Genomic DNA, 26,814 nt, shown 5'->3' with positions numbered 1-26,814 from the left:
ACTGTTTAATTTTCGAAATATATTTAACATATTTTTCTATTGTTCAGTGTTGTAACACTATAGGCCTATGCATATTAATATGTTGAAGAGGCTTCAACTTAAAGGTTGTTAATGAACCAGGTCGTTAATAAACCATGAATTCGAAAATGAGGTCAACCCTTGTGGACATATTCTGATCTATTAAGGTAATTTCAGTATCGTTAGGTACCGAGTATCGAATTAGCATCGTTTAAGTTTCAAGTATCATTTCAGTATTGAGTAATCGTAATACTAAACCTGGTATCAGTATCAAAGTCAAAATTTTGGTATCGTGACAACACTAGTTTGACGCCTTTTTTAGTTGCGGCGCAGAAACACTGCAGCTGTGCATACACGCCGGGCCATCTAAGTGTTACGACATGCCATCTAAGTGTTACGACATAGTAAAGGCCTTTACGGGAAGCGGCCAGGACACATCCATGGCGACGCAACTAAGTCATCCGACAGCGTCTCTTAGCACAAAATTGGCCATAAGTCATCAATATTTCATACGATCATCATGATATTCAGTAGATATGTTGGGTGAAGGCATATGCTCATGAGGACAAAGCCATTTTAAAATCACTCCTTCGGGGGCGCGATGTTGCCAATGCTTGGACCCCTCCCAACGCCGCTTGCGGCTTTAATGTTTTTATTTTTATTGTAGTTACCGAGTTGGCCAGTGTGTGGGGTGCCCCCTTTCTAATTGAGAACACTTGGGGAGAAACCCTATAATAAGGAAGCCCCAGTGCTTTCTGGGCGTTCTCTCTCTCTTTCTCTCTCAATTCTAGGTAATCCTGCACCAAGTTGGGCGGTTGGACGGCCCGCAGGTTTTTTCCTTCACCCTCTTTTCTTCACAGGTTTTGTGTTGTACATTCACATGTGGTTGCACACGCGCATCCACACACATTTAATATAAATACCCTACATTTCACTCATACATGCATCATTGTCTTCTTAATAAATCATTCCTTTGTTTGAAAGCATACCTTGTTGTGTTGTCTCCATTTTTGTCACGACTGTAGTTTGAGTCGTAACAGTCATTTTACGTTCATCTGCCAATCCTCCACCAAACCCAGCCAATCAAAATGTTGCATACACACACAAAACTGACATATCTTTTTACCCAAAAGAATTGCTAGTCACTACAGCTAGTCACTTTGTGGCTTAGTGATAATGTCATGGTCTCCGGATTGTTGAGTCACAGGTTCAAGCCCTGCTTGAACTGGATTTCTTATACTTGCTTATTTGCTCACTAAGAATTGTCTTTTATTTCTCAACTCTTGCTTTTGCACCGCATCTACCGAAATGTATAGACTGCATTATGACGTACCATCTGCACGTTCACTTAACCTCCTACAATATAGCCAGGCCATATGGATACAACCATAACTCAGCTGTGCTTACTGAGCTGTCTTCTTCTTTAAAACCACAGACACATTTGACCAAAAAAAATCACTTTCAGACAGCTACTGAACGGTGGTGCACTCAGGGGCGCCATATGGTGGGGGAAGTTAGGAGGATTCTAAGGGCCTGTGACTGACAGGGGCCCTAAAAAATTATTAGAACATGAGGTAAAAAAAATTCAATATTAAATTATTAACCTATCATCATTAATAAAATAATTTTTTTTGGGCCAGGGATTTTGGGCCCCATGAAAAGATATCACATTGGGCCCCACCACCACAGGCCAAGCCAGCCCTGCACAATTGCTGTAACCACACCTCCAGAACCCAATCGACCCATTCAAAGCTTTAAATAACTCTACCTTTGCAGGCTTGCAATAAGTAAACAACCATATTTCAGTCTGAATCAAAGCCATGGAGACATACCTTGGCCATATGACTTGAAGTTATTATTTTAACATTGGCTGTCACTTTAATACAGACTGAGTCACTCAATGCTTCAAACTGTCCAGCATCCAATGCAGACTATAGGCTGTTTTTGTTTCATATAATGATCATTATGTGGAAAAATAATGCAAAGGCTCTCTGGATGTTTTCTTTTTTTCAAAAACAAGAAAAGAAAAAGAAACGGTTGGTTTTATTAGTACATTGTAAATAAAATATTCTATTAATGATGATAGGTTAATAATTTAATATTGAAAAAAATGTACCGAATGTTCTAATAATTTTTTAGGGCCCCTGTCAGTCCAGGCTCTTAGAATCGTCCTAATTCCCCCCCCATATGGTGCCCCTGCATAATCCACAACCATTTCTTAAAGGGTTACTTCGCATTTTTACACCCAGCTCCACTCCGCTGTTCATCACGAATCATGTCCTCTTGGCCCCCCCAAAATCTCGCTCTGCCTCCCAATCAAACCAGTGTACATCCGGCACTACCTACGCTGTATGCGTGTTTGCATGTATCTATGTGTATGCATGCTTCTCATCGTCTACATTTATATGCATTACTGTTCTCACTTTCTTATAACACTTTGCAAAAAGAAATGATATCTCATAAAAAACATGTTTTCAACATGCAACAATGACAAGTTACTCTCACATACAAAGCACTGTCTATAACTCATTCATTCAAACTGCCTTAATCTAGGTCTGCCATTAAAGGTATTTGTATAAAAATGACACCAAGATACTGTACTACAAACTATATAGGCTATCTTGCCTCACCAAAATGAAAGAAGCTGTATTCCAAAGCAATGCTACCCAATGTTTTCTAAATTGTTTCTATTCACTGTAACATACAAGGCCCAGCATAGCATTGACAGCAAATGTATGTCATTGTTGATCATGCACCATGCGCCACCTAGTGGATATATAAACAACATGCAGATCACTATGCGAGTGAGTCAGTACTGTAATGTGCAGCAGCAGACAATAAACTGTAAGCTCTCTAAGTCGGTTTTATCTGTTTATTAAATATTTCTCGGGCTAAATGCCGAGAATAATACAGTCACTTGGCCCTGTGTTCTTTCATCTTACCATCTTACAATGTAATTTAAACTTTATGTCACATCAAAGTATCAAATACCTCAAATTGCCTCATGCAAGGTATTTAAATGAATGTACAGAACTGCTGGTGAATACCTACAGAATGCATATTCTTCCAGAAAACATATCTTTATACTTGGTTGTCAAGTTCATTTTACTAAATGTACAAGTTCTTGTATATTTGCTAGTAGCAAATTGCTACTTAAAATAAATACTGCATGTAAAATAAATATTGTACTTACATTCCTACTTCATTATCCCCATGGGGACATTTCTCTTGAAGCATGTAACGTTCACATTTATGAACAGACATTTATTATTTAAATATATTTTTATGGGCTTTTTAGATTTATTGGACAGGACAGTGTAGAGAGACACGAAGAATGGGGAAAGACGTGCGGTCGGATTCGAACCATCGACGTCGCGGCTCACAATGAGCATGTGGATAGTGCTCTACAGGCTGTGCCATGAGACACCCACGAACAGACATTTATACCAAGAAACACAATCATTCACACAACAGATGGGCAGCTAAATATATACTTACCGATACAAATTTCACATATTCAGGCATATTAAATCAATCTTGACTCTTACAAACCCATCCACACATATATTTGGCCTGTTCGTGTACTATATGCTTATACACACAGGGCCAAGTGACTTGAAACCATTTAGAACACATAGCATTGGGTAGCATTGCTTTTGAATACAGCTTCTTTAATTTAGGTGATGCAAGATAGCCTATATAGTTTGTAGTGCAGTAACTTGACAATTTTGATATCAAGACTTTTAATGGCAGGCGTAGATTTAGGCAGTTTGAATGAATTAGTTATAGACAGTGCTTTGTATGTGTGAGTAACTTGGCATTTTTGTACCATCCCCATACATACTGTAGAGTACAGAAAAAAACATATGAGAGTTAATGATTACACATTTAGGTACTGTACAACATGTGACAATGTTTCTGCATTATTTTTTTATCTGATATCAATGTTTGATTTTAGACCTTCATAAGGAGCACATTTACGTAACTTGTTGTTCAAGTCACTGTGATGCTTACATCTGGAGTTATGAAGCTTTAAATAGGATACCCCCTAAATGGGCATGGATTGGCCAGATTTGGCATGTGCGCAAAGAGGTTAATCAGTCAGTGCCAATAAAGCATTGTTTTTCTGCAATGTACTATATGACAAATATTAGTTTAGAAAGTGTTTCCTGTTTGTTTTTAATTGACTAAATTACAGACTGACTCGTCAGTCAAGAATCAGTTTGGTCCCAATTACAGAAACGAAACAATTTCTGGAAAATTACTTTGAGTGACAAAGAAAATTGAGACAATTGAGTTCAAAGAGAAAGCAAGTGGCAATGAGCTAAATCTGAATTGTGTTAAAATAAGTTAGATCACAACATTATAGAAAAACTAACGCACAACGTTTCAACAACCTTAACTGATTTAGGGTATTCATGGGGGACAGAGCCTGAGTTTGGATTATCCCACAGCATAGAACAGAAGCTGATCTTCTGTACTCTTTTCCCTAGGTCATGGGCTGCTTGGCACCTTTGAGATGCTGTCATCATGGCGACGAACGAGGGTGGACCAGCACGTGAAAGAGCGTGTAGCAGCAGTGTTCTCAGACTGTATGCTGCCCTTCACCGCCAGCACAGCCTTGTACCTGGTCACCTTCGGCATTGGTGCCAGCCCTTTCACCAACATTGAGGCTGTGCGCCTCTTCTGCCGCACCACTTGCATCTCCGTGTTCTTCAACTACCTCTACATCCTCTCCTTTTATGGTTCCAATCTAGTCTTTACAGGCTACCTGGAGAATAACTACCAGCACAGCCTGTTCTGTAGGAAGGTGCCTAAGCCCGAACTGCTGCAGCAGAAGCCGGCCTGGTACCGTTTTCTCATGTACACCCAGTACAATGAGGAGACAGGTGAGCCAGGTGATCTGCATGCCTATGAGAGCCACTTGCTGGTGGCCTTCATGAAGCGGTATTACTGCGACTGGATCACCAACACTTATGTCAAGCCCTTTGTGGTCCTGGTTTACCTAGTCTATATCTCATTTGCTCTGATGGGCTACCTGCAGGTGACCGAGGGCTCAGACATTGGCAACGTGGTTGCCACAGAGACCAACACCATTGTTTACACCCGGGCCCAGCAGCGCTACTTTAGTAACTACAGCCCCGTCATTGGCTTCTACATCTACGAATCCATCGAGTACTGGAATGCCAGTGTGCAGGATGACGTGCTGGAGTATACTAAGGGCTTTGAGAGGATCTCCTGGTTCGAGAGCTACCTGAGCTACCTGCGGAGCATCAATGTGAGCACCAGCCTGCCCAAACATGACTTCACTGAGCACCTGCGCCATGGCTTCCTACGCCTGCCACAGTTCTTGCATTTCTCTGATGACATAATCTTCATCAAGCGCACCGACGGTGAGGTGGATGTTGTGGCCTCTCGCATGTTCCTGGTGGCCAAGACCACAGAGAACAAACGGGAGGAGATGTACGTCCTGCTGGACACATTGCGGAAACTCTCACTTACCTCCCGGGTTAAGTTCATTGTCTTCAACCCTTCCTTCATCTACATGGACCGGTATGCCTCTTCGGTGGGCGCCCCGCTTAAGAACTCCTGCATCTCCACCCTCTTCCTCCTCTTCTTCTCTGCCTTCCTAGTAGCTGACCCACTGGTCAACGTGTGGCTGACAGTGACGGTGGCCTCGGTGGAGTTTGGTGTGATCGGCTTCATGACGCTGTGGCGGGTAGAGCTGGATTGCATCTCGGTTCTGTGCCTGATCTATGGGATCAACCATGCCGTGGACTGGTCCATGCCACTGGTGTCGGCTTTCGCGCTGGGTCAGGACTACACGCGCACTCAATGGGTGAAGCTGACACTGGAGAGGCACGGTGTGCCCGTGCTGCAGAGCTACGCCTGCTACAGCGTCGCCCTGCTGCCGCTGGCTGCTGTGCCGTCCAACCTCACTCGCACACTCTTCAGGTGCCTCTTTCTCACCGCACACATCACTGCCTTCCACTGTCTGGCTGTCCTGCCCATCCTACTTACCTTCCTGCCACCATCCAAGAAGAAGAGGAAAGAACGGCGGGCAGGTGACGGACGAGAGGAGATTGAGTGCGTGGAGATGGCAGACAGCACCCATGTGGTCGACCAGATCACCACGGTCTGACCTTGGGGAAATGGCTGCTGGCTGCAGTCAACTGGGTCAACACAGTCCAAAACTGAAATGGGACCACACAGTTGACCAGATTACTGCAATCTGACATAAATGGTCAGGTATTAGTCAACTAGGTCATGTGTAGTCTTACAGAGAAAGAGCTTGTGCTGATGACCAGATCACTGCAGTCTCACCTGAGATAGGGTGACGCTGTTGACCAGATCACAACGGTCTGGCACAGATGGGCTTTGGAAGGTCAACCACATCACTGTGGTAAATCAAGAACAGGACAATCAGGTATCTATGGTTTGACAGTGACATGATAAATGTAACCAGATTATTAAGATCTGACCAAGGTGGGCCAAATCAAACATGGTTAAACATGTCAGACTGAGATTAACATGCATGGTCAACTAGGTACCCTTTTTTGTTTGAGAGAGACATTCAGGCAATGAGGGGGTTGAGGGATTGACGGGAAGGATCAGAGTCAGGATAGAGATAGAGGGAGGCAGGGACAGGGTGTCTGATGATCCAGAGATTCCAGCTGAGCAATTTTGCTGAGTTCAGCACAAATGTAAAAATATCTGCTGCCATTGGGGGAGGACCCAATGGAATAGCTGGTGGGTGCCTGGTAGGGTTGGGTATCAAGAACCGGATCCAAGTTGGAACCGGTTCCAAATTTCCAAGAACCGTGGATTCGATAAAACCCGTGCATTTCGATTCTGCTTCGGTTCCTAACTTTTGCATATTTCAGTCGTGCTCCTGAGTGAACCGCAGTGAGCATTTTACAGTCCATAAAATTTGCAGGGCCTGCTACGTGGACCTAATGTCACGTAATTTGTTACGCAGTACGTCAACAAGGTATGTGAGAAGAGACACTTCTGTTTACATCCTGGACCATAGCTGAATGCAACAAACGCTCGAAAGTTTGGTTTAGCTAGACTAAAAAAGATAACAACACCGCATTATGACGAAGCATTTACTTCAACAAGGTGTGAATCTTAAGGAATGCACTGTGTTCGATGTGTTGCGGTCTCCCAGCCACAATAACGCCCAAGATACAAGGAATGTTAACAGTAGAAACGTCTCACGCTCAGATACAAAACACAGATGAGCTGACATTCGCCTTTTATATTGAAAGTAAACGAATGATGTCTACAAATTATGTAAAGAATAAACCACAACGGGCTGTCCCGTTATTGGAAAATAATGTATGACGGGGGTGGTGATGCGGTCGAGGCGAAGCCAAGGTCACTTGACCACCACCGACAGACATTATTTTCCAATCACGGGACAGCCCGGAGGGGTTTATTCCACTTATACAGGTTACCAACAATGACTATATATGGTTACTTTAATATTTATTGATTTTTATCAACTGAATCACCTGAAAGTGAAATATTCTTCCGTGGCCATTTGGGCACATTATTTTACCGTTGTTAAGCAAAACTGTGGTTGGTAGTTCTATTTAGACCGTTGTTATGCAAAAACTGGTTGGTAGTTCTGTTTGCACCGTTGTTAAGCAAAAACCTCTGGTCATTAATTCTATGAAACCAATGATTCTATCAAGAAAAAATAGTTCCTTCTTGTTTTATACCATACAATTAACACCAATTTTGGTCATTTTTGTCGTTACATTAAATAAGAAAACTACATGAAACCATAACTCAATCAAATGAATCTCCCTAGCTCTGTCTTGCTTTTTAAAATGTTGTGGTCTCGCAGTGTAGACACCGGGTTTGAATGCCAGTTAGCTTTATGATAGCTTCGCTGTCACTTGTCACCTAGCCAATATTAAAATTCTGGGTTTTAGGTCGGAATGGTCTCACAGCATGCTTGTTATCCTGGCTAGCTAGCTAGCTAACCATTGAATTGTATTCAAAACAGCGGTTACTACAAATGGAATCGTTCACAAAGATACGGATGAAAATGCGTCCCGTAGCCATGAGTTAAATACGGAACGCCTATTCTACTGTCCAAATAAGGGATGATTCCGTATTTTGCGGGATGGTTGGCATCCCTAAATGAATCCAGTAACTAGATTTTTCTTCAGAAGAATTGTTGACTTTGCGTTGCAGACATCCACTCTCTTTGACATTGTTGTTGCTTCCATAACAACTGTCTGTTCATTATTTTGTTATATTCTAATATTTTTTTGTTTGTTATATTTTTCCATTATTTATTTAAATTGTTTTGGTTTGTAATTTTTTTTGTTGATCATTCCTTATAAGAAAGAGCAATACTTATTTTTATAAATGAAGGGAAAAAGAAACCTTCCTGTCACCGTTGACAGTTTACTGATTATATCATAAATGTGGGAAGAATAAAGGTAGGCTAATTTTTGTTCTTGAACTATTTGTTCTTTTTTTCTCTCCAAAAAATATTGGAATCAGAACCGAGATTCGATAAGGATCGGATTTGATAAGCGGAATCAGAATCGATAAAATTGAAACGATACCCAACCCTAGTGCCTGGTTGGGGTTAAAGGTCACAGTGTGCTGTCAGACAGTTAGACTTAAAAGGATGGTAAATCAGATCCTCCTTGGTGGTGTTTGGGCAGAGAGTGCAATGAAGGCATTGATTCAATTGAATGTTTCTTTTTGTACATTTTTTTGTACTGTTGCGCTGGAGGGGGTTAGGTTGAGTTACCCAGTTTTATCTAATCTGACCCATAACCTACTAGATAAACTCCCTCACATTGATACCACTTTCCTGGGCTGGGCCATCCTGTGAGAGAGTGTGATAAGTTCTAACAAGTTACTGCTATTTGTACCCTTTCCTGCCACTGTGGAAATGCTTCCTGTCCTACATTGTCCTTTCTTCATCACCCTTGTCAGATATATATCTGTGGTTTGCCTGCACCAGTTCCACAGAAACTGTAGTCCTCTGGCAAAATGGCTGCTCAGTTCAGCTCATGTGCTTTGGAGTAAAAAGTAGTGTTTGGCTGCAAGCACATCGTTCAAAAACAGATTTATTGTGCCAGCGCCTCTCCATCACTACAATCATGAATATTCCTCCTCTACCAGGCAATTAGATTATGAATGATCTACTGAAACAATGGTTTTATGCACGTTGATCATGATTAAAATCTGAAACTGAAGGATGCTGATATGAAATGTGTATTTACTTTTCCAGTGTTGCACATTACTGATGATCTCAGTATCTCATCTTCTGAGCTAAGATTTCAGTGCAGGGGAGAATGTGGGCGCTAAACCTGGAGTGAAATGTCTATTAGCCCCTTGGGGGTGACACCTGCTCTGTTTGTAGAGTAGCAGGACTTGCTGGTAGACATGAATCAGAAGAGATGAGGGATCATTGTGGAGCCCTGCCACTGTAGCAGACATGGTTATATTCTCCTTCGTATTCAAGGACAGCTTCTGCTTTTAACAAGAGACAAAAAAAATTTGTCTTTAAATGAATGCATTGTTATCGTGGCACCAAGTCACAGAAGGCACTGTGGGCCTGTCTTTACTTACCTTCTGTAACCCGCATGTATGTGTGTGTGTCTGTGTGTGTGTGTGAGCATGCGTGCATACTTGCGTGCGTGCATGTGTGTATGTGTGTGTGTGCGTGTGGATATTGACATTGAATAGTTTCTGTATAAGGTCTAAGAGAGCTCTAAAATGTAAAGAAATTTGGGGCCCTTTGGTGTATGTTTAACTGCGGTTTTAAATAAAGAATGAAAATGCTTTCATTCAATTCACACACTGAGCAGATGTGTGTGTGTGTATTGAGGAAGGGTGAAATCTGAAAGGTAGCTTGCTCTAGAAGAGTCAGGAGATTGGAATTAAAATGAAACAGCGTGATTTCACAAAGGAAGGGAATGCGTGGATGTGTCCAGACATTTAATTTCAAATGACAGCAGCATGGTCAGATGAATGCCCCCCCTCTCTCTCTCTCATCAGGCATTATTAGGGGAGCTGAAAGTAAAACATCGTCCTGAACTTCAGCCCCCTGTTTCAACACTACCACTGCTATCTCACTGCACAGCCTCCCACAGCTCAGCTCTGCCCTCTCTCTGTCTCACTGTGCTGCCTTCTGGGCTCTCATGTTCTCTCCTATATTTTATTTTATTTCTCCCTCTCCTCACTTCCTCCGTCTCTCCTTGATCTGTCTGTCTTATTTGTGTCTGTCTTTCTTTCTTTCTTCCTCTCTGTGCTGTAGAATCCAGCATATCCTGGACTGTAGTCTGATCTGTCTGTGATTTTGTGCTTCGTACTGATGTGAATAAGGGAAACATTTGCTTGGCACCATTGTAATGTACCAAACAATTAGGATTAAGCAACTTGCTTCTGTGGCCCCTCCCAAAACAGACTTGCTATCATTTTGTTATCCTAGGTTTAGTATCTTGATTACAGTACACATCCTTAATATGTCTTCTGTAGGTTTTAAATTCTGGCCAAGAGGAGTCCTGTAAATGAATTAAAAACGCTATTTTACATTTTTTTTACACTTATGCCTGTCTGTGCATAAAAAGTAAATGTCAGTCCCTACTGTTATGGATGACAAGCAGTACGTTGACTGATGGGATGTTCAATCTACTCCCGTGTGACTTTTGTCATTCATGTCAGTTAGTACTGCATAATGAAATGTTTTAAAGTGAACAATATACATTTCCATCTCAAATCTTCCATTTGATCATTCAGTTTGTCACTTTGATGGATGAGATTCTATCTGTATTTTCCATGTATTTGCTCTTTTTATAGTGCTAGTTTTCACTTGTTTCACCCCAAGTTTGTTGTGACGGGGGTAGAGGACTAACAGATTTCGCAGAGGGAGCTCTGCCCGCCCTGACAGCACACTGTGATAAATTATGTCCTTCAGCAGCAATCCTGCATCAAATTAACTCATTTACTTCTTTATGAACCACATTATGGTGGAAATTATGAATTATGATTGTGGAAATTATCCTAGTTTGGTCTTGTGCGGCAGAGTGTACTCAGAGGATATTATGTAATGCTCATATATACAGCCTTATTCTAAAATTGATTCAATTCATTTGTATTCTCATCAATCTATAAACAATACCCCATAATCACAAAGTGAAAACAGGTTTTTAGAAATTTTTGCAAATTTATTAAAAATAAAAAAACTGAAATATCACATTTACATGTATTCAGAACCTTTGCTATGACACTCAAAATTGAGTTGAGGTACAGATCTGGGGAAGGGTACAAAAAAAATCTGCAGCATTGAAGGTCCCAAAGAACACAGTGACCTCCATCATTCTTAAATGGAAGAAGTTTGGAACCACCACGACTCTTCTAGCGCTGGTTGCCTGGCCAAACTGAGCAATCGGGGGAGAAGGCTCTTGGTCAGGGAGGTGACAAAGAACCCGATTGCCACTCTGACAGAGCTCCAGAGTTCCTATGTGGAGATGGGAGAACCTTCCAGACAACCATCTCTGCAGCACTTCACCAATCAGGACTTTATGGTAGAATAGCCAGATGGAAGCCACTCCTCAGTAAAAGGTACATGACAGCCTACTTGGAGTTTGCCAAAAGGCACCTTAGGGACTCTCAGACCATGAGAAACAAGATTCTCTGGTCTGATGAAACCAAGATTGAACTCTTTGGCCACAATGCCAAGTGTCACGTCTGGAGGAAACCAGGCACCGCTCATCAACCTGGCTATACCATCCCTACGATGAAGCATGGTGGTGGTAGCATCATGCGGTGGAGATGTTTTTCAGCGGCAGGAACTGGGAGATTAGTCAGGATCGAGGGAAAGATGAACGGAGCAAAATACAGAGACATCCTTGATGAAAACCTGCACCAGAGCGCTCAGGACCTCAGACTGTGAGGTTCACTCAGGTTCACCTACCAACAGGACAATGACCCTAAGCACACAGCCAAGACAACGCAGGAGTGGCTACGGGAGAAGTCTGTGAATGTTCTTGAGTGAGAGCCCAGACCTGAACCCGATCGAACAACTCTGGAGAGACCTGAAATAGCTGTGCAGCAACGCTCCCCATCCAACCTGACAGAACATTGAGAGGACCTGTAGAGAAGAATGGGAGAAATATCCCAAATACAGATGTGCCAAACTTGTAGCATCATACCCAAGAAGATTTGAGGCTGTAATCGCTGCCAAAGGTGCCTCAACAAAGTACTGAGAAAAGGGTCTGAATACTTATGTAAATGTGATATTTCAGTTTTTTTATTTTTAATAAATTTGCTAAAATTTCTGAACCTATTTTCACTTTGTCATTATGGGGTATTGTGTGTAGATGGATGACAAAAATGAATTTTATCCATTTTATAATATGGCTGTAATGTAACAAAATGTGTAAAAAGTGAAGAGGTCTGAATACTTTCCAAAGGCACTACATATATATATGATACAGTTAAATGCAAAAATATTGGGGCAGTAGCATATTTTTAGTTTTGGCTCTGTACTTCAGCACATTAAAAAATAAATATGAGGTTAAATTGTGAACTGTCAGCTTTAACTTGCAGGCAATTACATCCATATTGGGTGATTCATGTAGGAATTACAGGACTTTTTATACATAGTTCCCCTGTTTTAGGGGTGCAAAGGTAATCGGACAAATGAACATTACCTGAAATACAGTAATCATATTTAATTCTTGGCTACAAAGCATTTGCATTCAATGACTGCTGGAAGTTGGCAACCCATAGACTGTACTAGATGCTGGGTATCTGCTCTGACAGGCGTGTACTGCAGCCATCTTCAGTGCCTGTTTGTTTCTGGGGCGATTCAGTAAGTGAAACTCATGTTCAATTGGATTCAGGACAGGAGATTGATTTGGCCAGTCAAGAACATTCCTCTTTTTGGCTGTGAAGAACTCTTTGATTGCTTTAGCAGTATGTTTGGGGTCATTATCCTGGTAAGGTGAAGCAATGTCCAATGAGTTTTGAGGCATGTGACTGGATCTGAACAGATGTTTCTGTACACTTCAGAATTTGTCCTGCAGTCACATCATCAAAGAAGCCAGTTCCAGTAACAGTCATACATGCCCAAACATAACACTACATCACCATAAATGGGAGTGGGGGGGAGGGGGGGGTGGGGTGCTATGGATCATGAGCAGTATTTTAATGTACTTTTTAGCCAACTCTAATCTGGCTATTTTATTCATGAGGCTTACCAGAGGTTTGCATTTTATACTGAACCTGAACCTTCTGAGTTATGCTGTATCAAACAGTTGATTTTGACACACCCAATGTTTTAACTACAGTCCCCTCCAAAAGTATTGGAACAGCAAGGTCAATTGAGTTTGAGGTCAAAAGATGTACATGAGATGACAGATCCGAATTTCAGCTTTTATTTCCTGGTATTTTTATCTAGATTTGTTAAACAACTTAGAACATATCACCTTTTGTATCAGACAACCCAATTTTTAGGTGAGCAAAAGTATTGGAACATGTGACTGACAGGTGTTTCTTGTTTCCCAGATGTGTCCTGTTAGATTGACTGGTTAAACAATAAATAGTTCTGAATGTCTACTCTTGGTTTTAGCCTTGGGTTTTGCCTGTGAAAACTGCATTTGTGTTATAAAAGATAAATTAACATGAAGACCAGAGAGCTGTCTTTGGGAGAAAAGCAAGCTTAGAAAAGAGGGGAAATCGATCAGAGCCATTGCACAAGCATTGGGGATAGCTTGTATGAAAACTTGGAATGTCCTGAAAAAGAAAGAAACTGCTGGCGTACTGAGCAACAGATATCGAACAGGTTGACCAAGGAAAACAACAGCAGTTGATGACAGAAACATTGTGAAAGCTGGCAGTGACATCACAAACAGTCTCCACAGGACAGGGGTGAAGGTATCTCAATCAACTGTTCGAAGAAGACTTAGAGAGCAGCAATATAGAGGCTATACCACAAGATGCAAACCACTCATCAGTAGTAAGAATCAGAAGACGAGATTACAATTTGCAAAGAAGTACAGAGATGAGCCACAAAATTCTGGAACAAAGTTTTATGGACTGATGAGTCCAAGATTAGACCTCTACCAAAGTTATGGAAAGGCCAAAATGTGGAGAAAGAAGGGATCTGCTCATGATCCAAAACATATAAGCTCATCTGTGAAGCACGGTGGAGGAAGTGTCATGGCTTGGGCTTGCATGGCTGCTTCTGGAGTGGGCTCACTAATCTTTATTGATGATGTAACTCATCATGGTAGCAGCAGGATGAATTCAGAAGTCTACAAAAACATTCTGTCTGCCAACTTACGGAGAAATGCATCCAAACTAATTGGGAGGAACTTCATCATGCAGCAAGACAATGACCCAAAACACACTGCCAACACAACAAAGGATTTCATTAGGGGGAAAAAGTGGAAGGTTTTAGACTGGCCAAGTCAATCACCAGACCTTAACCCAATTGAGCATGCATTTCACCTCCTGAAGACGAGATTGAAGGGAACCCCCCCCCCCCCCCGAAACAAACAACAACTGAAAGAGGATGCAGTAAAAGCCTGGAAAAGCATCACAAAAGAAGAATGCAACAGTTTGGTGATGTCAATGGGTCGCAGGCTTGATGCAGTTATTGCAAGCAAGAGATATGCTACCAAATATTAAGTGTTATTTGCTTTCATTTACTTAAATACTCTCTGTTCCAATACTTTTTCTCACCTAAAAATCATAGCACATAGGTGCTATGTTCTAAGTAGTTTAACACATGTAGGTGTAAATACCAGGAAATAAAAGCTGAAATTCTGAACTCTTGTCTCATGTTCATCTTTTTATCTCAACCCCAAATGTATTCAGTGTATTGCAAAAACAAAGGAATTGGCCTCGCTGTTCCAATACTTTTGGAGGGGACTGTATATCACTGATTGATTTATTCAGATTTTTCAGTCTCACAATGCCCTGCTTTACTGGCATTGACACTGATCTGGTCCTCATGTTGAGAAACAACAACAGACTCCAAATGCAAATTCCACACATAGAATTAACTCCATATCTTTTGTTAGCTTTCTTGTGCATGAACTAATGATGCAACAACACACAGCTGACCAAGAAGCAGACTATTGTCCAATTACTTGCTCCCCTAAAATGGGGGGACTATGTACAGAAACAGCTGTACATAAATCACTGGATACTGATATACTATTAAATTGAAGATGACAGTCTGTACTTTAACCTCATAGTAATGATTTAATTTCAAATACAGTGTGCTAAAGTACAGAGCCAAAATGACAAAAATTGAGCCAATATCCCAATACTTTAGCATTTAACTGTATACATATGAGCATTATTTTACATCCTCTGAGTATACTATTCTCTACAGGCCCAAACCAGGATAATTTATTATGTATATGATGTTACTTCAGGCTATGTAAATGCAATGCACTCATGGATGGGGGGGAGGTCAGCATGAGCCCCAATAAAGCCCTTATGCAGGCATCTACCAATAGTCAGCTACTGCATATTATTATTGCTGACACACATATATACAGTATGTAGTACATAGTCACACATAAGAAAGCAGATCTAGCAGACAGACAGACACACATACACACATGCACAGCATCCGTGTCAGTTACACATGCTGCTGTTCTGTGGTGTCTGTGCACTTGTGCCTGTTTTCTCAGAGTCGTGACCTCTCAGATGCAATGTAGGAGCCTCTTCTCTGGATGTGGCAGCTGTCTGTCTTTTACTGGATTGATTATAGGCCTGGGTGGAGTGCAGTGGCTTTGGAGTAATGGTGAGGGAGTTGGGGGGTGACACAGTGACTGCAGGTTCATCAATACCTGCCTTACCGATTCACACAGACACACCCCTCGACTACAGCTCCTCTCTCCTGTCAGTCAGTTTGACTCTGCTGTTTTAGACACAGCCCCCCAGAGCCTGCTCACTGCTGGTCGGTTCTATCCAGTTACCCCCCCCCCCCCAACCCCTTATCCTAGTGTGTTTGTGTGTATGTGTGTGAGAGAGAGTGAGAGAGAATGGGAGGGATGAGGGAGCTTTGGAGCATTTACTTCAGAGATAGAGAGTGATTGTGTATGTGTCTTTGTGTGTGAGTGACAGAGATACTTTCCACTCCTAGCTTCTTGAATGCTTCTACTGTACCCTTTAAAATTCTAACAGACCTCTTAATTACCTTGCTTACCTTCGTTTTATAAATGATGGCACTGTTGGACACTTGTGTGCGATTGGCACCCCATCCCAACAGGATGCTAATTTCCCCCCTCCCCTTTTCAGTTTTACCTATCACACTCAAACACACACACCTGCATATCACCATTACCTTTAACACATGCAAAATCACCTGCTGTCATAATTTTACTGTCACAGTGTAACTTCTGTCTGTGGATGACACTGTTGTGCACTCATACCTTTACCTGTGAGTATCACACAGACACGCGCGCACACGCGTACACGCCCACACAAGCACACACGCCACACGCATGCACGCACACACACACACGCACACACACAATCACCTGTGGCTCTCACACAGGCACATGGAAAAGAAAATGAACTGTCCTTACTTGTTACAAAGCACTTCCTTGCAAATAACTTTTTATCTGTTTATATGAGTTTCAGAAGAATAAAGTAAACAATGTGTTAAAAGAAAATCCCTGTTTATGACTTTTTCTTTCACCAATACACACTTCACAGTAAACAGTATTTTTTTCTCACAATTTCACTGTCGTAAAGCTTATTGTAAAAACGGACTCTTTTTCACTATAATTCTGTCTCTAAACCGTGTAGTAAAGACAATATCTTTCTCACCATAACATATGTCACTTTAATTGTAACAGAAAAGACATTCTGACAGCATATCGTTCTGTACCCTGTATTATTACATATTGTAAATAATTTCAGTGTAAAATATATGGCAGCTCTTTCACATTGCACTGCTTTTTAGTGTAAAATTGATCATTATAATAATGATAATAATTGGTATTGTTATTATTAGTATTATTGTTATTGCCATTATTATTATTATTATTATTATTATTATTATTATTATGTGCCTGTAATGTTTGACATGAAACTGCCAGCAGCACTGTTGTTTATAATGAGAATTGACTTCTCATGTGAAAAGATTTACTTCACTCTACATGATAAAAATTAAATTTGGGAATGTTAAATAGTACCACCATATATGTTATTCTTTGGAGCTTCTGTGATGGAATAATTCAATTTTCTTGTGGCTGCTGTAAAATAAGGAAGAGTATGTACACTATCCGCCTCACCAACCATATTATGCCTCTCTGTAAAGTTCTTTACCGACTGTTCTGAATGAAACTGCCAGCTCAAACCCTAGATTGATATTTGGAGTCAACAGATTTTCTGGCCTGTATTGCCTTGCATGTTGAATCAATGCATGGACATTGTGATTGAAGTGTATATGCTTTTTGACCACAGTTTCCTCTAGCTTATGTCTTTGCCTCAGATCTCAACGCCAGCATCACCATAGCCATGGTTCCTTTTGATACAGCAGCAAGTTTGACTGTCTTAGTCACTGAAGCCCCTGCCAAACATGCCTGCACAAGAATTGCTCTTTTGAAGTTACTGACACCTCTTCTTGTCTTGATAGGCAAAATAATGTACAACTGGGCATTGGATCTAAACATGGAGCATAACTGCATTTAGCACAAGTGAGTTCAAGTGGGCCAACCAATCATGTGGCCCGAGCCTGTGAAACAATAAGAGAGACTGGTAACAGTATCTGATTGCTATGCTCCCTATCTTTTATTCCAGGCTTCTCCTCCACCAACTCTCAGAACTGATCTCAGTTTTGCTCCCATCTATTTCACAGATTTCCCTCCTAACCCTCAAAACTGACTTGCCTCCTTATCTCAGTGTGTCTATTCATGGTGTGAAAGCACTCTCTAGTGGTGGAGTGCAATACTGATCAGTGTGTGTATTATTTGGCACTACACTACATACTCACATTTACAGTAGTATAATAAGTTTTGAGTTGCTATTATAATTTCATATTTAATTTCAAATGTCTTCACCCACTTATGACAAGGCCTTTCCTTGTTTTTAATGTGCATTAATTGTGAACCCCAAAACATAATAAAAGTACACAACAATCACATACTTTTAATGTATCCATAGTTTTCCTTTAAAATTCCTGTTTGGCAAACAGAAAATGACATATTCAGCTGTGATGGTTCAATGATTCCACTCCACACATAGACATGTGCTGTCCGTATCTTTTGTCGTTGGCTCAACAGATGCTGAAGAAGCTTAGGAGTCAGAGGCATGTTATGTGTTACTAGGTCTGGAAATGGTCTTTATTTTTTGCTCCTACTAAAGCTAATAATGCCAATATCAAAAAGTGGCTGAGCATGAATATTGGACAAATGACTAAAATCAATGAGGAAACAATAAAAACTCTACATTCATGTGGCCTGTCCCTGCATGTGGGGCCCAGTCATCATGCCAAAAGAAATTGGGTTGGGGGGTTGTTTGCGTAGACCTGGGCATTGTAGGATGATAGTAAAGGACAGGGAGTGTCAGGCAGTGCCTGGGGACAGAAACCTGATATAGTCTGCACTATGTGGGACAGCAGAACTACAGCTCTCCCACACTCTGATACATACAGGCTGTCAGTACTGCTCCCACAAATACACATACAGCACACAAACATGCATGCACATATGGACACACAAACACACACACACACACACACACAAACATGCATGCACACATGGACACACAAACACACACACGCATACACGCACACATGCACACACAAGTACACATGTATGCACACATAGACACACAAACACATGCACATGGGCACACATGCATACATACACCCTCACACGCATTCTACCTACACAATCACAGGAACTAGTCAAGGAAATGGTGTCTTAGTTTTTTAATTTCTGCCTATTTCTGGAAACAGAATATTGGTGAAAATAACAGAAGTACAGGAGAGACAGGGACACTATAAAGAGGAGAGAACTGCCTTACCTCAGAGAGTCAGAAAATTAAAGATACTGTGTGTATGTGTGTGATAGAGAAAGAGAGATAGAGAGAAAGTGACTCATGAGAGTGGGGCTTTGTTGCCATGGCGATTCTCTCTCTCGCTGCTTTCATTTCTTCAAAAATAATAAGGATGAAATGAGAAATACAGCACACAAACTGAATGGGGGACCCTCAGCTCCCAAATAAGACTTATATTATAGGGGCTGCTGGAGATAAGACCAGCAGGTGAAGGAGGACATGGGGGCTGCTGTGCATTTAGATGGGTGGAGGGGGGATGGCGGGAGGTGGAATGTCATTTTATTTATTAATGAATTAAAAACATATTTTAACTTAAATAAGGCTTGTATTTTATTCTGCCAACTTTCAAGCAAGAGTGCCACAGCAACAATAAAGTTTCACAACAATAAAGTGCTGATACAAATGTAATAATGTAATAATGCAGTAATATGTATCATTACAGACCCAAGATAGGCAGTAATAGAAGTAATAGAAGCTATGCGTACAGGAGAAGATGGAGGGAGGAAGGTGTTTACAGCTGGAGGACAACTTGGAGGCTCCTACTGGCTCACATGATGGTTCACATCAATGGCTGGTGAAGGAGATCTGTGGGGATTAACAACTACAGTGCCGTTTGAAAGTATTTGGACTGTGATGCATTTTGTTGCTTTGGCTCCATACTCCAGCACAAATTACACAAATAGAAGGTTAAACTGCACAATGTCAGCTCTCATTTGAGGATATGGACGTAAGTACCCGCAAACCAACAAAAATTGTGTCACTGTCCAAATAGTTAAGGATGTGTGGAGGAGGTGGGGTTGTGTGATTCCTGGTGAGATTTCTTCCAACAGGAAATCTGGAACTTATTTTACCACACTGTTCCTAATGGAAATTGAATATACAGAACTATTTTCAAGATCTTGCAACACTTCACAATATATTAGCATATATAAGTATAATACATAGTAAATATACAATAAATAAAAAAATATGCAATATACAAAAAATATGCAAAAGATTTCATATATGTATATATATGAAATGTATCTATACTCTACAATTTTAGATTTACAAAGAATTGTACATGTGGCTTCTTTTAAATTCATTTTGGTTTCACCTTGTAGAAGTAACAGAAGTAACCGCACTAAATACATAGCCCCCCCCCCCCCCCCCCCTTCAGTTTCTAATCTTGATTCTAGGCTTTTGATTGCCTGTTGGCTTTTGGTTGGTGTTTGTCAGCATAAGGACCAGGGTCAGAGACATAGAATAAAAGAAACGTCAAAACTTTTTAAAAATTAACCAGTTGGAACATCATGAAGAAGAAAGAGAGCACTGATTAGCTGAGTAATCACAAAGGGCCTGGTAGGCTAAGGAAGACCTCTACAGTTGACCAAAGAAGTCTCACTATAATGAAACCCAAACCCCTGTCTTGGTTTATTTCTTCATGTTGAAATCTAAATGTGTAAAAATACCCTTAAATAAAAGCTGAGAATGTTCACTTCAACCACATGTTAATTGTATGAATTCTGGAATTTTTGTAGTCAAATCAATTTTTAAAAAGTCTGTCCCAAACATTATGATATTCACTGTATATATCTAAAATAAACTGCTGTGAAATGTACCCTAAAAAGCCAGTGTCGTAAATTATTCACATTAAGATTATCAAAAAAGACAAAAATAAATCATACAAACACTGAGCTACTGCATATTTTAATTCTCAAACATGTTGGAAAATGTACTGCTTTAATAATTAATTGATCTTTCTCAAATTATAAATTAATTTCCAAGAAATCTAAGCATTACAATAGTAGCACCGCTGTTTTCAGTACTTTGTGCACCCTTCCTTTGCCAGGATATCACTACTGAGTTGTCTTCTATAGTGTTTTATGAGATTGATGAGCATATTGGAATAACTTTTCAAGATCTTTGAGATCTTTCCATTTTCATTTGTGGTCTGTCCTTTTCATTTCAAGCCAAAATAATTTTGACTATGAAGCCTGAATACTGAGATGTTCATTGCAAAACAGTCATTGTATGGTCAATTAGCCACTTCTTGCTTGATTCTGAGGTATCCTTGTGATCATTCTCAGCTGGTGGGTCACTCAGTTAAGGCACTATTCTGTGGTGCAAGAATGGGCCCATGCTTTTGGACTGATTCCAGACCATTTCAGTGCTGATTATTGCGAGTATCTCCATAGAGTGATGCACAATTAGTGATTGCGTCACCGAGGGTATGGAAGGGTTCAGTCAGTTAGGGGTCTGCTTTTCATTGCTATCCAGCAACTCCTGCTGGTCGATTGGGTGCCCGACACCTGTGAACTGCATATTAAATTCACATATGAAAGGTAGCCTCTGATCCCACTCTATGCAAGCTTAGGTATAGTCTGCAGTGTGAAAAGAAGCAGGCTGGTGACACCGCGTGTTTCAGGGGAGGATGTCTACATTTCACCCACATCTTTCCACCCTTTTCTCCTTCTACCCCTCCCTCAATTTCAATTATATTTATATTGAATGATCTGAGTAAATTCCGATACAATATTGACTGGTCATACCGGTTTGTCCATAGATGCAACAGCAGCATAGACATGCAGTCTTCTTCCTTTTTCAGCCATAACCTCACCACAGTGGCAGTTACTCTAGGGCTCAGTTCTTTGTCTCTGAGTGATATCCGAGTTTTTGCCTAATTTTTGTGCTTTCCTGCCCTCTACTCTGACACACGCTGTCACCTGAGAATTCTGTACATCTCTACTGAAAGATTAGTAGAGGGGAATGAACAGAGGGTGGGGATTCAGAGACATTCCAGTTATGGAACTGGAATATATTGTAAAATATACTGAAATAAGTATATTATCTATATATTTCAACAATATTTTGGCAAATATACTAATTATCGCAACTTTAAAATAGGGGTAACACGTTACACTTCTGTGAAATGTATTCATCAATGTGTTTTCCACATATTTCTAATATATTGCAGATTATCCCATTCTTTATGGGAGATTAGAGACAGGAGGGATTTAACAGACACATCTGGGATATTAAAGACAAGTGTGGGCCTAGAGACTTGAGTTGTGGGATTTTAGAGGCAGGTGTGGGAGTGTAGAGACAGGTGTAGGGGGAGTTAGGAGACATCAGGTATGCTGACTTGGGACAGAAGAACAGGAAAAAGACAGAGCGTCTCAGAGGGAAGGCTCCAGGCAAGCAGACAGAAACAATGCAGCTAGTGCTTGTAATGAGCCACGCCCTCCTCAGGGGAAACAGCGATCTCAGAATACCATTGTCTCATTGTGCAGAGAAGAAGAGAGACCGGTTCTAGGAGTTCTCTCTTAAAGCATCTTAAAGCACAGACACGTGTGAGTGCGTGTGCGCACACGTCACACATACACATACATGATACATACACTCATATGCAAACACGGACACGTATGTGCATGCACACCCACACGCACATACACATATTAACCTCAAATGCACTTGTGCCTGTGCGTGCCCGCACACACACACACGCACACACACACAAGCACATAAAGCCTTGTTCCAAAACCATGGTACTGGTTTAAACCTGAGCCTCTTGGTTCTTGGGTTAAACTCAGGAATAGTATGATATTCAGATGCCATCAAAGGTGCAGGCACTAGACCCAGGGATAGGGAACACTTAAGGTGCCAGTACACCAAAAATGTTTTTGTTTGAATGACCTGTTGTGAACAAGAGACAAACAAAAAGACAGAGTTTTGAGTTTGTATGGCGCGGTGTGTACAAGCCCCAAGCGTGAACTGTTCACAAGCAGTTTGTACGTTCACAGACCACCCCCTGTCTGCAATTGGTTCATCTAAATATCACATGGTTGGTTATGTCACGGTTGACTGGCCAAGGGGCAGACTTCAATTTTATTATCCTGTTCATCTCATCACTGTACTGTCCCACAGGAGGTCTTGCCTAGATCAGATACAGGAAATTCTAGGAAGTGCTGTCCTATCTGATACTGTAAGATTCACCACAATAGGAGAATTAAATTGTGTATTATTCCTCCTTCCAGGGGGAAATATTGACATAATTTGTTAGCTGAACTAAGGATAAATTGTTTGGACAGATAGGTAGTCAAATAAAATATGGGGAAACTAGCAACAGCAGGTACAGTAGGAAGCTAACTACCTCATTACTAGTTTCCCCTTCTTTTATGAGTATTTTTGTCATCTTTAATTTGGCTACCTTTCTTCCAAATAATTTATCCTTAATTTGACAAATGAGATAAAAACTTTGTCAATTTAATTCTTCCACTGAGGCAAACTTATCAGATAGGACACCACATCCTGAAATCATCTGTATCCCATCTAGACACGGCCAAGATAGCATTGTCGTTGTAACTGGAATATTTTTGAGATTTATACTTTTGAATGAAGAGTTGCTGAACTCGTGCAAGGTTATTGTCATCTTTATGATCGATCACACAGGGATTTTACAGATAATAAAATGTGCTCAAATTCCAGGCACATAATTTCAGTGTCTCTGGTGTCAAGGATCCTGATTTGTACAAAGTAACTTGTAAAAATCTGTGCGACAAGTTCCTATGCCTCTCAGCGGCGTGGAGTGACATAAAACGAAGAACAAGGAGTTTGTATTGAGTGCACAGACTTGTTCGGCGACTTGTTTGCCGGAGGTTCTTTTTCTGAAAGTTTGTCATTTGGAGTATGCTGCCTACTTTATTCACTTTGCCCTACCCCAGAGAGAGGTGAATGACTTTCACTCATCTACTTACCCTGTTCCCAGAGGCAAGAATGACTCACTCACTCACTCAGTCACTCACCCCACTTTATTGCTGAGACATGGGAAGTAAGATTCCCCAGAGATAGGGGAATGTCTCAATGGCTCACTTGGTCACTCTTGTCTCTTGATCTCTGGGAGTGAGAGAGTAGGTGAGTGACTGAGTGAGTAAGGATTCATTGAATCATTCCCCTGTCTCTGCCACAGAGGAAAGACTCCTTACTCAGTAATTCAGTCGCCTGGCCTTACCTCAGAGACAGGGGAATGACTCAGCTGCTCACTCAGTGACTCAGCCATTCAAACACCAAGCCCTACACAGAGCAGGAATGAATGTCAAGACCCCAATGTCAGACACACAGGGAAACCCCCTCCACACCACCAGTGAACACTGCAGACACGTTTTGGGGAGGAATGGGGGATGTCATCTTGTGGTCGTCTTTATTTTAGTGTGCGGAATGTATGTAGGCTACTGTACACACTATTTTAACGGTGATAGCCTATCTATATTTGCATGGAACTTGCTAATGTCGATTTATTTAAAATAATGTACAATCAAATAAATATATGTCATTTGAAACGCTTTCGTGTCGCGTTATTTGCGGATCTGATGAACAATGAAAGCTATGTGGAGCACTCTGAGACGGAAATTGATATCCTCGGCAGAGAGGCGTGTCAGCATACAGGGCGCGTTCCTCAACAAGTTTCACCAATGGCAGGAGTGTCCCTTTCATCGTCTTATAGAACAAAGACATACGTGGGGTGTTAATTCGTGTGATTCTTTACTCTTTGCGCATTTTACGACATCATCCAAGCGGAAATAAGAGCAAAAAGGCTGGATTCATCTAACGGATTTTTGTCGCGGCTGTTCCTGAAGAGAGATCGGGACAGCTGCGATGCCGACAGGGGCCCGGGATACTCAAGGAAACAAACCTCAATAGGATGCACCCATGCGCGCCTGCTTCCACGGCGCGGTGGCACCAGGTGAGCGCGCTTCGAGTCAGCTGTGAAAGGGGAACAGAACCGGGTGACCAGTGACTGTAGCCTGCCCCGGTCATTAAAAAATGATTACAACTAATTTGCTATGTTTGGTTAAAACGTAAATAGACACTGTAGATTCACAAGATAGCTTCGATAATGTTAATGCATCGTTGGTTCGTTCATGAGGGTTGACATACAATATAATCAGAATAATCTTATATGGTCACATTTGTTGTAGAATCGTAATCATATGACTAAACCCTTGATGGTATTATGTGTTGTTATTTATAATTTTCCAGTTTTTTCGGATCGCACCTCTAGACAGCCCCATGAGGAAGTAAGTTAGTTGTCGCACGAAAACGTGTAGCCCTACATTAAAACCGTATTTATTTATTTATTTATTTATTTATTTATTTATTTATTTATTTATTTATTTAATTATTTATTTATTTATCACTAAACCTCCAATCAGGAAAACACGGGGGGTTGGAGCCATGGGGTGTTTTAAATTTCCCTTTTCTGTTTGTTCCGTGTCCTCGGATGCTGATTTTAAAGGCTGTGACTGAGACACATCACCAAACAAAAAATGGAATACAGATAGACGTGCATGTGGCGCTAGTGCCTGAGAGTTTGAAACAGAGGCAGAAGGACTGAGGCGTGCACTTTCTCATTCAGTAACGCTGTACCTGAAAAGCATCTTTCTTTTCTGCTCAGTATGGGTGGTCCACCCAATGTTCACCCAACGGAGACTTAAACAATACACGCCATAGTTTGAAAATAGTATTGATACGGTCTTCCACACTGTAACCCCTAAGAAAATTTGGCCTCATTACCATCCGTTCTTAAGAATAATTTTCTTCTTAAAACCCACTTACGCAGTTTTCACGAAGATTATGACATTCACCAATGTTTTATTTGGGATTTGTTCTTAGGTAAGAACAGAATCTATGCACACTCAATAGCACACTTACGCACATTTGAGTGCTGACATGTTTGTGCAAAATAATTGGTTATTGTGTTTTCTTCTATTCTACAGTCGCATAATATTATAGGATTTAAATTACAATAATATTTTTATAATTTATAATATTTTTAAATAATTATTTTCATTATTTTACAAAGCATTAAGGCGCCAGGTTCCGCCCCAGATGGTGGTTGCCTCAGCAGGAGTTCATCTGTAAATAAATGATAAAAATCAAACCATTGTAGTGTCCTTTTATTTTTGGGGCTTTCAATTATGCAATGTTTGGTCTATACTGCAAAAGCAAATGTTTGAATTTTTAATACAAACTAAGCACTTAGGTAACACTTTTTAAACACATGGACATGTTGAAGAAGAGAACACTTATTCAGAGGCGTCGCTGCAGTCTCATGCCCTTTTATGGGGATTGGTGGGGTGTTTACCTATGCTAATTAGGAACAACTGGCACATGCTTTCAGTTTACGAGGACAGTGGGATTCATCATTAGAAAAACACGGTTGCGAACAATTCTGCGGTTTAAGAACACGTCATGTATCTGACGTAGACTTTTCTTAGGACCTTTCTCAAGAACAAATTTAAGAAAAAACTTAGGAAGATATTGGTGAATGAGGCCCATTATTTTCATTACCACTGTTGATATGACTCAATCTTAAGAAACTATTGCAATAAAGAATGTTAATGGAGACAGGTATTGCTGTCTAACCTGTTCGTTTCACAGCCAGACATTCAAGTCAGCAGTTAGAAAATTGTAGCAGTTCCATATATATATATATGACTCCCCAACAATATTTGGAGAATGTGGTGTGTGTGTGTTGTTTTGGCAACACTGCATGTCATGCCAATAAAGCACCTTAAAATGGAAAGAGACAGAGAGAGAGAATTTTTTTTTTTTTTTTTGATTGCTTGATTTCTACATAGACATATACACATAGACGCCGCATTGGCCTTACGATCATACGTTAACGTCGCCGCCATATTGGTCCAGGCAAGACTGTAAACAAATAGAAGTAAACGGGGGAGCTGCGGT

At 40.8% G+C, this 26,814-nt stretch overlaps 2 protein-coding genes across 6 annotated transcripts in view; both read left to right on the top strand.

Moving 5' to 3' along the window:
• Positions 1-11,300, top strand: part of ptchd1 (patched domain containing 1) — a 68,142-nt gene extending 56,842 nt beyond the window's left edge. Inside the window, exon 3 of the mRNA XM_064334072.1 lies at positions 4,512-11,300. Coding sequence (XP_064190142.1) covers positions 4,512-6,160 — 1,649 coding nt within the window. The 3' untranslated portion in view covers positions 6,161-11,300. The remainder of the gene's footprint in view (positions 1-4,511) is intronic.
• A 13,233-nt stretch (positions 11,301-24,533) lies between these two features.
• The window catches only part of adgrg2a (adhesion G protein-coupled receptor G2a), a 115,643-nt gene continuing 113,362 nt past the window's right edge, over positions 24,534-26,814 (top strand). For all 5 annotated transcript variants that reach the window (XR_010329759.1, XR_010329760.1, XM_064334067.1 and 2 more), the window contains exon 1: positions 24,534-24,808. The gene's annotated coding sequence lies outside the window, so the exon portion shown is untranslated. The remainder of the gene's footprint in view (positions 24,809-26,814) is intronic.

Source organism: Anguilla rostrata, chromosome 4 (assembly GCF_018555375.3).
Source record: "Anguilla rostrata isolate EN2019 chromosome 4, ASM1855537v3, whole genome shotgun sequence".
Lineage (NCBI taxonomy): Eukaryota > Metazoa > Chordata > Actinopteri > Anguilliformes > Anguillidae > Anguilla > Anguilla rostrata.
The sequence above is the reverse complement of the archived record's forward strand: the minus strand, read 5'-3'. Positions and strand labels throughout refer to the sequence as shown.